Source organism: Eptesicus fuscus, chromosome 14 (assembly GCF_027574615.1).
Source record: "Eptesicus fuscus isolate TK198812 chromosome 14, DD_ASM_mEF_20220401, whole genome shotgun sequence".
Classification (NCBI taxonomy): Eukaryota; Metazoa; Chordata; class Mammalia; order Chiroptera; family Vespertilionidae; genus Eptesicus; species Eptesicus fuscus.
Window position 1 is genome coordinate 28074399 of NC_072486.1, and position 13108 is coordinate 28087506.

A 13108-nucleotide genomic window follows, 5' to 3' on the forward strand; every position below is an offset into this window, starting at 1 on the left:
CCTTTCTCAGGACTAAGGCATGCAAGTAACATTTGGAAATAAAAATAAACAGAAATGGTTATAATTTCAATGAAGACATAAAGATATATACTTTATGCAATAACATCAAAAAGTCAATAGCAATTTTTTACTTAAAAGAACTGATGTTCATGTAATTGGGAGTAACCTGCATTAAAATACTTGATAAAAAATCAACCCAAAGAAAATGTCCCACCTTTTGGAAAGGATCTGTACTAATGAGTAAGGCTTGCTCCAGTTCTCTTACTCTGAACTCCAGTTTCTCAATTTCTTCATTCCGTTCTTGTATGTCCCTCTGAAGCTGCTCTTTAGAGAGCAAAAGCTCACTGCACTTGTCTGTTTTTTCTTTCAGATGATTTGTTAACTGTTCAACCTGGAAATATGTAATACACAAAAACTGTAAATTCAAAAAATTTCATCAAGTTAATAGAACATCTATCCCCATTGCAGAAAGTATTTTTGGCTCTAGCTGGTTTGGCTCAGTGGATAGAGTGTTGGCCTGCGGACTGAAGAGTCCCAGGTTCGATTCCGGTCAAGGGCATATGCCCTGGTTGGGGACTCGATCCCCAGTGGGGGGTATGCAGGAGGCAGCCAATCAATTATTCTCTCTCATCATTGATGTTTCTATATCTCTCTCCCTCTCCCTTCTCTGATATCAATAAAAAATATATACTTTTTGCAAGTATTTTTGGATGCTATGCTTATTATTATTATTATTTTTTTTAATCCTTACCTGAGGATATTTTCCCCCCATTGATTTTTAGAGAGTATGTAAGGAAGAAGAGAGGAGGGGGGGGAGCAGAGAGAGAGAGATAGATTCAACGATTGGTTGCCTCCCACATGTGCCCTGACAAGGGGGCCAGGGATCAAACGTGCAACCAACTGACCTACCTGGCCAGGGCTATACTATAAAGATTTTCTAAAATAAAATTTATTTTAGGCCCTGCCAGGTAGCTCAGTTGGTTGGAGTGTCATCCAGATACACCAAGGTTGTGGGTTCAATCCCTGGTTAGGCACATGCAAGAATTAACTAATGAATGCAGTGGAACAACAAATCGATGTTTCTTTCCCTATCTCTCCCCCCACCCCTCTCTAAAACAGAATAATTTTTAAAATTATTTTCAGAAATAATAGTTAAATTTAAGTGTTCATTGTGTACCAGGACAATACTTCTATCTGATGGGTTCTATTACAATCTCTATTTTAGAAATGAGTAAGCAAGTTTTAGAAAGTGACTTTAGCCATTGTCACACACCTAGTAAAGGGCAGAGACATGATTTGAACTGGGATGGTCTAAAATCAAGCATAATTTTTTTATACCATGATAAGCCACCTTTACAATTTATATAATGAATCTTCCCTCATTCATGTAGCATTCATTTGATAAATATGAAGTTCTGGTTATGTGTTCATATAAGGAGAAAATGGACAGTTGGGGTGAAAAAGCAGAAGCAAGAGAATAGTAAGGAGGCTACCAAAATCATCTAAGCAAGAAATAACAACAGCTAAGATTTAAGGAGATGAATGAAAAGGAAAAGAATAAGAAAATGCAGTGAAACCTGACTCACTAACAGATAAGGAAGGCTGAGAAAAAGCGTGGAATTAAGAATGCAGTATAGGTCTTAACAATGAGGAAGGTGGAGATGGTATAATATTTACTGAAATAAAGGAACATGTTTTATTCTTATCCTTCTTGGTGGGGGATAGTCAGGCATCAAAAGCTCTCTTTTGAGCATATTAATTTTGAGACATCTAAGAGGAAATGTAGACTGGACAACTGATCATTCAAATCTGGGACTCAACTGAGATGTTAGGACTGGAGATACAAATGTGGAGTCATCTCTATATATAAAAGCCTAAGTGACCAGCTGACCAGCTGATCAGCTGACTGGCCAGTAGCTATGACACGCACTGACCACCAGGGGGCAGACGCTCAACGCAGGAGCGGAAACCACAGGCATGGAAACATGAAACAGACTGATGAATCTCAGAGGGAAGGGGGAGAGGGCAGGGCAGGAAGAGATTAACCAAAGATCTTATATGCATACTAGAGGCCCGATGCCAGTGGGGTCCCTTGGCCTGGTCTGCGGGGATTAGGCCGAAATCAGCTTGGTGCACGGATTCGTGCACCAGTGGGGTCCCTCAGCCTGGCCTGTGGGAATCAGGCCGAAACCAGCTCTCTGACACCCCCGAGGGGTCCCAGGCCAGGCTGATGCACCCCACCAGTGAACGAATCCGTGCACTGGGCCTCTAGTTTATATATAACTTCCTTGGAAGAGAATATAAATAGAAAAGAAAAGGGGGCTCAAGACCAAGATTTAGGGTACTCCATCATTATTTTGGGTCAAAAAACAAAGACAAGAGAAAGAGACCTATGAAGTGAGTGTGTTACAGAAGCCCAAGAGAAGGAAGTGTTTCAGGAAGAAGGTTGTATGAATGCCTCTACATGGTCTAGAGAAATGGTTACTGGACATAGCCATGAGGCTGTGGGTAACCTTCACAGAACAGTTTCAACAGAGTAGAGCAGGGGTGGGAATGTCTGGCCAGAGGGCTGTATAGGCTCACGAAATCATTTGGTCTGGCCCTGCCAAGGCATTAGAGGTGAGTTAATTAAATGTTTGACCAAATGCAGCAGGCTAATTTTTAAGTTGACAATTTTGTATGGCCCACGAATGATTTATAAATATCCAAATGGCCCTTGGCAGAAAAAAGATCCCCCACCCCTGGAGTAAAGGATAATACACTCCACTGAGACAGAGAGGTTAGACACTTCATTGGAGTGGACTGAGAAGAGAATGGGAGATGGGAAAGTAAAGAGTGGATGAATATAGACAACTCTTTTGATCAGTTTTTTTGGGCATGGGGAATAAAAAATAAATAGGAAAGTTTGTTTCACTGGGTAATACTAGAAGATAAATATAAGTAGTAATGATTCCAAATGTCAATGCACACATTTTAAATCCTCATCTAAGGATATTTTTTCCATTGCTTTTCAGAAGGGAGCCGGGGGGAGAGAGAGAGAAACATTGATGTGAGAGAGACATATCCACTGGTTGCCTCCTGCATGTGCCCCAACTGGAGGTGGGGAGAGAACCCATAACCCAGGTACATGCCCTTAAATAGGAATCGAACCCGCAACCCTTTGGTGTGTGGGCCAATGCTCTTAACCACACCAGCCAGGATTCAATACACATAATTTTTAGGGTTTTAAGAACTTTTTCATGTCAAAGTAATATTTACTTTGAAGATTTACGTACAACAGAAATAATTCCTTTTAAGTTTTTCAAAATATGCACCTTATTTTACAATATATAAGTTATTTTAAGGTAGACAATATCAGTAAAGTTCTTACCTCTCTAGTTTGATGTTCACTGATAGGCTGGAATCGAGGTACAACCTTAAGTTGCTGTTCTAATTTCTGTATTTCCTGTTGGAATACATCTCTCTCATGTTCTCTATCAATGGCTTGCTCCTGAATTTTAATAACAATAATTGAAGAAACAGTATTTATTGCAGTTATTATTTTCCTCACATACCCTTTGGTTATAGGTACAGTTTTGTTTGAAGACAAACAACTGATGACCACAAAACACTCCAAACCAAAGATAACATTTTTGTATGAAGAGCCTACGTGGGCTCTTCAACAAAAATTTAAGCACTTAAATATTACTTGAAGCACATTTCTTTTTATTTGAGTAATGTTAAATACAAAATAAAATAAAGATATTCTCCTTAAAATGAATTTCCTTTTTTGGAACAAAGGATGTATTCCACTGTTAATTATTAAACAAAATAAATAGAAGAAATTATTTAGTAAATCAATTTATTTCATCCTAATCTAGGTTTTAAACTTAAAATCATATAATGTGTAAGGATCTGATTCTCTGATATCTGAAGTGAACTTCAGGCTTAAATGAAACCGCAAAGAAGAAAATCCATGCGAAATTAGAGATGTGACATCTTTTTTAAAGAGATTAATGACAACTGTTCCAGTCCCTTGTCTCCAAGGGAACACTGTTACCAGTATGTATATCTTTTGTGGGTGTGACAATGGGGGCCAATTGGCTCTTAGGATGACCCTCTCCTGCTTTGGCAGTTGGTTAAAGGAAAGACTAGGACAAGCTTCTTAACTATGCATGTGGAAAGGCTTACTGGCAGGGCTTCTTTATAATTTGCCTGTATTGCTTTTAATTCTGATTGCTGATTCTAACAATTATTAGAATTTTTAATTGGAAGAGTACTTTTTAATTAATTGGTAAAGACACATATAGAAGAAAATATGGAATTTATGAGTCTCTTCATATTAAATTCACAACCTAGAATAGCAGCAGGTAGCATTCCACTGAGAAAAATCAACATTTAAGTTGAGGATACTTACATCTAAAAATTTTCTTGTTTTTTCCAACTGCTTTTCCAGTGCTTGGTTCTGTTGTCTTAAATCCATTAGTTCAGCATTTTTTTCTTGTTCCAGCTCTACAAACCTACTGACTTGTTCCTCAACATCCATTTCTAGAGCTTTCACTTGTTTTTGAAGGTCATCACATACTTTTTCAGCTTGACATTGTACTTCTAATTTTTCCTTCATTAGTTTTTCTGTCTCCTGTAATAATTCTGTTTATAAATGCAAAAATATACTATGTTAAATCACAGTGGCATTATAATAGTGAAATCACCCATAACTATGTTTAAATTTTACCTTTAGGACATAAAGATCAGCTTTATTTCAAATACATGTAGAAAAAGAAAATATTCCCTTGAAAATATCAAATAACATTCCTATATTAGTAAGCAAGTAGTATCAATAAAATTATGTAGAATTAACAAAAAGAATGTCCTGTCACTGAAAACAGTATTTTTGTGAAAGCAGCACAGCAAATGACACCCCTCCCAAAAAATCCACTTATACTACGAGGAAAAGGACAAAGTCTAATTACATTCGAGTATAGAAATAACTCACCTCAGGCAAAAATCAATTCATTCTAAAACCATAAAGTCACTTTTATATGCATACACAATACACATGAAGATCAAATACTGCAAATCTTTAACCAAGGCAAGTAAAAGAGAAAAAGAAATACAACTGCAATCAGAATTTTGTGTTAGTCTTAATCCTTATTAGATCCATATTCCTGAGTGAGTCTTGCACACTCATATATATGTGTATCAAGGGAAAACTGATAAGTAGGAAAGGCAGTGTGGTGTAGTGCTTATAGTTCTGCCACTTATCTCCCATGTGACACTTAACATGATGCCTTTCGTTTTCCTTATATATAAACTGGGAATAGTAACAGTACTGATCTCTAAGAGTTACTGTGGGATCAAATGAGTTAATACATGTAAAGAATAGTGCCTAGGGTATGGTAGGCACTATATAACTGTTAGCTATTATTAATATTAATCATACAATAATAAAGTATATTTAGCCAAGTAAAACAATTCTCTGATGAAGAAAATGGAAGAAACAAAACCCTAGAGTCTATACCAACTGTTCTGCCAACACACTACTCAGGACTAGGAATCTAGAAAACAGCTTGCCTTTTAAAACAATACTGATTTAGATGTTAATATAAAAGTAAATCAACCAGAAAGTCTCTTTATAAAATTCATTGATTCTGTTGATGCCATCATCTTATATACTTCTTGATTTAGAAATAGCACTTTGAAAAGCTATAGGCTGTAAGAGTTTAATATATTTGTTAAAGAAAAAATGTTTAATAAGCCAACATTTAAAAAAAATCAAATGGCCTTAAGCTCTGTGGAAAAACAGATATAATAAGATGATGGTCACTGTGAATCTTAGCTGTTAATTCCAAATATAAGTATGTATTTTTATTGTAAGAAAAGGTTTTGTTAAAGAGAAAAATTAGTACGAAACACAACAGCAAAATTAAAGATATGCTAGTTGGTTGAAAGTCCAAGTGTCACCCAATTTTTGGAGTTGTAAGTTTAACACCCAAAGATTGGCCATGCAATTGTGTAAACACACCTGATCCAGGTGCTGCATCGACTGCAGCATCTACTAGTCCTATGAGAATAGAAAAACAAAAAACAAAACAAAACAAAACAAAAAACAAAAAAAAAAACACACAGAAAATATAATTTACATGGCTTCTATTTTCTAAAATAGGGTAATATATACACAAAGAATTAAAAGTAAAAGGTGAAACCATTGAATATTAATGGTAACATTTTGAGGAATGTCAGTGTTTCTTAATTTTACATATATGAGCCATATACTTTCCATATTAAACATCCCAACTCTAGCTTTGGCCGCTGTTAATAAATGGTTAGAGCACTGGCCTGTTTACCAAAGGGTCTCTGGTTCGATTCCCAGTCAAGGGCATGTACCTGGGTTGCAGGTTTGATCCCTGGCCCCACTTGGGGCGTGCATGGGAGGCAACCAATTGATGTGTCTCTCTCACGTTGATGTTTCTCTCTCTCTCTCCTCTCTCTCTCTCTCTCTCTCTCTCTCTCTCTCTCTCTCTCTCTCTCTCCCTCCCTCCCTCCCTCCCTCCCTCCCTCTCAAAAAATCATGAAAAAAATATTCTTGGGTGAAGATTAACAACAACAAATCCAACCCTAAACCTGTGTTGAACAAATTTGAGCAACCAAAATCAAATTACATATATTACAAAAATGTATGTTGTATTTCTCAACTAGTAAAACTACACACAATTCCAACAGCTTGTGAAATATAAAAGTGAGAGGATATGATAAAAAGGATTTAAAGTCCCATTGTTACAAAGACTGACATTTATGTTTTTACTGTTAAACACACTTTATTTCAAGATGTTACCTACTTTCTCACTGAAGAAAAGATTAAATTCATATATTCTTTGAACTACTACTTAGATTAAACTAGATGTCAGTCTGTTTTTAACAGCCACCGACCTTTTCGAGCTATTCTCTTGTAGGCCAAAATCCACCCCCACCTGCTCACTACTGGTACCAGGTCAGTGCTCTTCATTACTTAATCCAAGCATACATTTTTGCTGCATTTCTGCTATTAAAGGAACTGAATATTACTGAATTTAAAAAACATCCTGCCTCATTATGTGCAGCTTTCTCTTGAAGCAGAGGTTTAAAGAAAAATGAATTATCTTCTCCTGTTAAAACTTGCCAAAGGAAAAAGAAAATAAAATTCTGATCCCACATACTTGGCTAGTAAGACATTTACCAATAAGGTTAGATTTTCTTATATATTTTTTTTTATCTCTGTATAAAGTATGTGAATAATGGCACTGAAAGGGGGAAAAAGCCACCTTGGACTTGAAAGGAATGTTTCATACAAAGTCTAAGAATACATACGCTGTTCGACTGGGCCTGCCTCTGCTTTCATCGCCTCCTTCTGTCTGCACAGCAATTCTCTTTCTTCTTGGATCTGCTGTTGCTCTGCTTCCAGTTCTTGTAACCTGCTACTTGCACATAACAGCTCCTGCTCCAGTCCATCTATGATATCCGCTTTTTCCTGAATTTGCCTTTCATAAAGGGTTTTTTCCTCTGCATAGCCATCAATGACACCTATAAGATAAAATTAACAGGAAATGGGATTATTACTTATTTCAAATTGTACCGGTAGGTTTTATAGAAATAAAAGGGGTGTACTGCTTGCAAAACTAAATCAAGCTATTAACAGTCTTGAGTGAATCTGCTGCTGCTGCTAGCAACTATAGTATGTTCAATGCAGCTTTTTTCTTGTTAACCATTATACCTAAATATGAAATTCCTCTGAACTTTCTATGCTAATGTATCACATCATGTGGGTTTAATTTACTTTATTAAACACATATAAATAGATAGGTTCCTGGAAACCTATATATGAATCAGATGCTTATGAACTGAATCACATTTTAAATTTACTAGAGAAAGTTGATATATAAGTGATTCTACAAGGCCAACACCCAGCACAGCAGGGTGCAATATAAACCGCCTGGGGCTTACAGGCTTAAAGCCTGGTATCACCATTTAATGGTGAGTGACCCTGAAAAATCATTAATATCTTAGCTTCAGTTTCCTCATCTTTAAATTACAGGAGTTGTCTTAGGATGGCGGGATTATGGTAACAACCTACCATCACCCATTTCTGTATTTTCTAAAAATTTTTATACTTTCTATAATTCTGTTAAGTACTTTTTATAATTAAAATATATATAGTTTTAAAAACTGTTTGAAGTAATTTGAAGACAAATTACATCTACTTTTTAATGGTCACTCTAAATTAGAGTAGATGACCGGTTTCCAAACCTGGCTTGCATCAAAATCTCTATATTTAGACTAGAAATTTCCCACCCTCAGTTGCCAATGGCAAGTTGCTCACCTTCAGCCTTACTGAGCTCCACAGCCAGCTGCTCTCTGGCCCTGGACTCCTCATGGAGGCGCTCTCGCAGTTCTTCTTGGCACTTAAGGGACTCTGTCGCTTCTCGTTTCTGTCTAAATGACTCACGCATCAACTCTGTCTGTGTAACTCTTGCATGTTCGAGCTAAACGAGGAGAGAAAGTATACATGAAGGAAAACAACTAGTGCTGGTAATACCAATGTCATTCCCCATCAAAGCTTTAAAAAAGAGATTTTAAATAAGAATAAAGGCATACAATACTTGTTGAACTGTAGTCATTTAATATTTTTAGTACATGCTAACATTAGTAGGTGGGATAAACAAGTAGATTAGCTGTGTCCAACTTTCCATAAAAGATGTATTCTAGTTTAACAGAAAATTGCTTCTTTTGTAAATAAACCACTTTACATCACAAGATCTGTATTCTATTGTATAAAGAGACATAAAAAGTAAGACATAGGTTCTTTTTCTATTTGCTAAATAATTTTATATAACTATGTTCTATGATAAACTTTATTTTTTATATTTACATTTAATTAATTGTGACTCCTACTGCACACTGTGAGAAACTAATAATATATGATTAAATACAATGATATCAATGAACAAAATCACAATGGCAAAACAAAATGAAATTACATTATAACTCATGTTTTAACTAAAAGCCTTATGTTTCTATCCATTTGTGAAACAACTACAAGATTCTATATGGTTATTCTGTTCCTTTTCAAAACTTTAGAACACAGAGGCATTATCCACAAACACAGTTCCCTTAAAATGCTGTCACTGGCACACAATGACTACATGCCAAAAAATTTTTTAAGATAACAAGATAACAGTCAAGTATTGTACAGACTCAAGGCCAAAGCTCTCAAAACAACAACAACAACAAAAAAGGTATCACCGTTACCAGCTGCATGAAATTACAGAAAAACACTAGTCTCTGACTTTGTTTTCTGGGCTGCTAACTGCTAATCTATTCTTACTGAAACAACTACCTGGGAGAAAAATTGAGCTCAAATTGAATACTTAGATCTAGATGATTAACACTATTAAATTTCTTTTTAAAGCAATGACCACATACATTAGTAACAGGCTCACAACAATGTCATAAGAATTTGCAAATTTATATATAAAATACTAAGTATATTAAAAATATCACCATGTCTTAAGCTTAAGATATGAATCAAATGTAGTGGTTTCTGATTTATAGTCAGGTATCAATAATGTATTATAAAATTATAATATTTAAGAGTATTTTTATTTTTAAAGACATCTACCTGGTCTTCACATCTGAGTGGTATTTGCCATAGCAAATAGATTTTAGAGTTACTATTGTCACTCTAAATCAATTTCTAAAATATCTTGTTTGCAATCATTCAACTTAAGACTCATAATGAAAAATAAGCATACATTTTAAATCAAATATTTCCTAAAATATAAATAATATGTTGCTACCTCAACATAGATAAAATTATATGTTTTTACTTTAGACTGATAAGAGTATTTTCCTTTAAATGTGGATAACTAATATGCATTAATTTTTATTAATATTAATTTTTATTATAAAGAAACAGTCATAAAGTATGAACTAATTTTTATATAATTACTCTCCCTGAATTTATAGCCACAGTGAATATTTTAGAAATATATAAATTATTTCTACATGTACATATGTTTTTCTGAAAATATTAACTGCTTTCCTGGTAAATACATGAAATCACTAAAAGAGTTCAAAGCTCTAACTAAAAAGAATATGAGTCTTTTTCCTTTTTCAAATTTACTGTACAAATGCAAAAGAGTATTTGCAACAAAATACTTACTTTTAAGTAAGAAATTAAGTAAGTCTTTGCTTCTATATTCTACTTCTTGACAGGATCTAAGCCAGCCTTACAGTGCACTTAACTGTTTGCCATAATACCACAAGAAATAACAAAATGTTGGAAGAATCAAATACAGAAAATTTGGCCAACAAATTTCATTATCATGCAGATGGCACCTGCACTTTGTTGGAATAAGAGATTCCCTTCAAATGTTCACCTAAATACTTTATACTTAAAAAAACCCTCTTCTATCCAGTTGAGCTATGATTTATCCCTAATACCTATGTAATACCTAATACTTACTAAATATGAAATTTCATAATCAATATTTTCAAATAATTTAAGAAACCTATAATTACATTGAAAATATGTATAAAGCATCAGTAAATATTCTGTCACTTTAGTATAAAAGTTTCAGGGTTGGTAACAAAACTGTTCTGAAAACCACCTGGCTTGTTAAATATTAGCCAGTATATTATACTTAAAGTCATTAAAGCCATAAAAAGTGCTGAGTAACCGGTAGCCACACTGAATAACTTGTAGTGAATCATTTACAGCATATTTAAGTCAAACGAACCTGAAATACCAACCTATGTTAAGTACGTGTATCCTGAACAATGTTTATAAAAATATTTTTCACATAAAAAGCAAAAAAAAAAAAAAAAAAAGGTATTTCCTCACAGGATTAGTAGGCATAAAAAAATCACTGAAAATAAAGTTTCTTAGAAAGTTAGCAAGAAAATTTAAATTAGAATTCAGGTCTCCTTTTTCCTTGTCTGAAACTATGGCCAATGTGCCATATGATTGTTAAACATTTCCTAATTGGCTCAATGACAATTCACTTAGCTATTTTAGGTTTCACAATGCTCATTTCCTCAAATGGTTCCATTTTTACTCAGGATTGACATCATAAATATATAAAAGCAAGATTCTTCAGGACAAGCCAATATATTTGAAAATAGCTTGCCTGGCATGGGAGAACTGTAATATTATCTCATTCTGCTTTCATAGATAAAAAAATATAGTCAAGTTGGGGTTCTGAGACCAAATTTAGCCCTTCAATACATCCAGGATGAATGAGAGATAGTACCACACCAAACCACAAAACAAGATTCTCTTCCGTTTATCCTTACTAAAAGCATTTAAACTTCATTTCTCACTGTACAGTTTTTTAAAAAACTAAATGTATTAAAACAAAGTATAAACTAAAACTAAAAGTATAAAAAATCAAATATTTTATACTTACTGAATAAGGAGGGGTAGGCAGTGAAATTTTAGAAATAAGCTTTAATATGTGCCCGTTTCTTTTATGAATAAAATGAAAAATAGAAGTATTAATAATTACTGAGTTATTTTCATCCAAATGTTCACATAGAGGAAATGGATGTGGTAAAGGCACACGAGATTCAACCTCATAAATGTCTTCATCTTGTTCTTCCAACCATGAGCCACTGAGTTTGACAGTTGCCAAATAGGTCCTGTAAGAATCCATTCTAGGAGATGCAGCTGCCAATGTTCCTCATTGATCAGTTTTCCATCACAGTAAAAATTCTTTTTAAGCTTATCAAGACATACCATAGCAGTATAAACATTTCTTTTTAGCACTATTCAATAAACATTATAAAGCTAATTCATAAAAAACTGAATAAAAAAGAAAAACCCCACAAGCCTAAAAAAAACACACCTAGATCTTTCAGTCAACAACAAAACGAAACAAAAATAAAAGCAAGCAAACAACTTTTAAACTAGATTAACTAAATCCTTGAAGAATGAAAGAATAAAAATATAAATATCAAACTGGCCGAGCAATAAAACTGCTTTCAGTATCAAATACGTCTGTGGAAATAAATAACCCTTCCAAGCCGATCCTGGCAGGGAAGGTCAAGTTTTAAATCTCCATAGTAGCAGTCTTGAGAAATGTAGTTGCAACATTATCTCCCTTGTTCTTGTTGCTTCACTCAATTCAAAAGTAAAACCTCTTCTGAACTGAGCTATTCAAATAGCCTCTCACACTGAGCCAAAGGATTCTAGTCAGTGTCCCCTGAGGAAAAGGTCAGAACAGAGGGTGTGGTTTAATGTCTTACCTATAGGTACTCTGACAGGTGGAATGTGAATTAATACGCCCACAAAAAAAGCCTGCCTAACAGGATTCAAGTTCCACGTAAGAGCTTTGAAAAGGGTATTTAGATAAGTTTATAATGCTTCTGAGATAAGCTAGTGTTTTTCCATCCCATTAAAATGCTTGTTTTAATTTAAAAATGTGAAACCACATTACCAATGAGTTCTGCAGCTATATGAAATAATCATAATTATTTCTGGAAAACTAAGTTAGCACTTCCTTTTGATATTTTCTTAGAAATAATACTCATCCTTTTGCAGTTACTAGAATACAGGGTGGGGTAAAAGCAGGCTTACAGGTGTGAGTACAAAGAGTTTATTCTTGTATTATTATTTATTAAGTATTGTATTATTTTTCCATACAAACAACAATAAACCTATTTTTGTCCCACCCCTGTATAGATAGTCCAGTTATAACCTATTTCCACATTGAATTGTTTATAGAGTGAATATTAACAGAAAAAAACACACCTTTTTGAAAAGCTACATAGTTGGTAATTATATCACGTAAGATAATTAAAACTTAAAAGCACAAGTTGTATATAATAGCCTTCTTGTAGCTCAAAAAAATCTGGACAATAGTGAATAAACCAGCTACTCAGTTTTAAAAGATGAGCAACTTACTTTTCAATATTAAAAGATCCTCAAAAGTGAAAGTTGTTTTTAAATAAATGAAAAAAACTTTTATTTTGGTGCCTTTTCTTTATCTAGTAACTGAATATCCTAAACCCACAAAAACTTTTATCTTTAATGGAAAACCCCATATTAAAGCAAGGAGGTATTATTAATAAAAATCCATTTTATAGCCATTTC

The 13108-nt window shown here is 34.2% G+C and overlaps 1 protein-coding gene across 1 annotated transcript in view; it reads right to left on the bottom strand.

Moving 5' to 3' along the window:
• Window positions 1-13108, bottom strand: part of AKAP9 (A-kinase anchoring protein 9) — a 124710-nt gene that overhangs the window by 30450 nt on the left and 81152 nt on the right. The window contains exons 19-23 of the mRNA XM_054726544.1: window positions 8336-8498; window positions 7327-7539; window positions 4397-4629; window positions 3371-3490; window positions 215-391 (exon numbers count right to left, since the gene is read on the bottom strand). Coding sequence (XP_054582519.1) covers window positions 215-391; window positions 3371-3490; window positions 4397-4629; window positions 7327-7539; window positions 8336-8498 — 906 coding nt within the window. The remainder of the gene's footprint in view (window positions 1-214; window positions 392-3370; window positions 3491-4396; window positions 4630-7326; window positions 7540-8335; window positions 8499-13108) is intronic.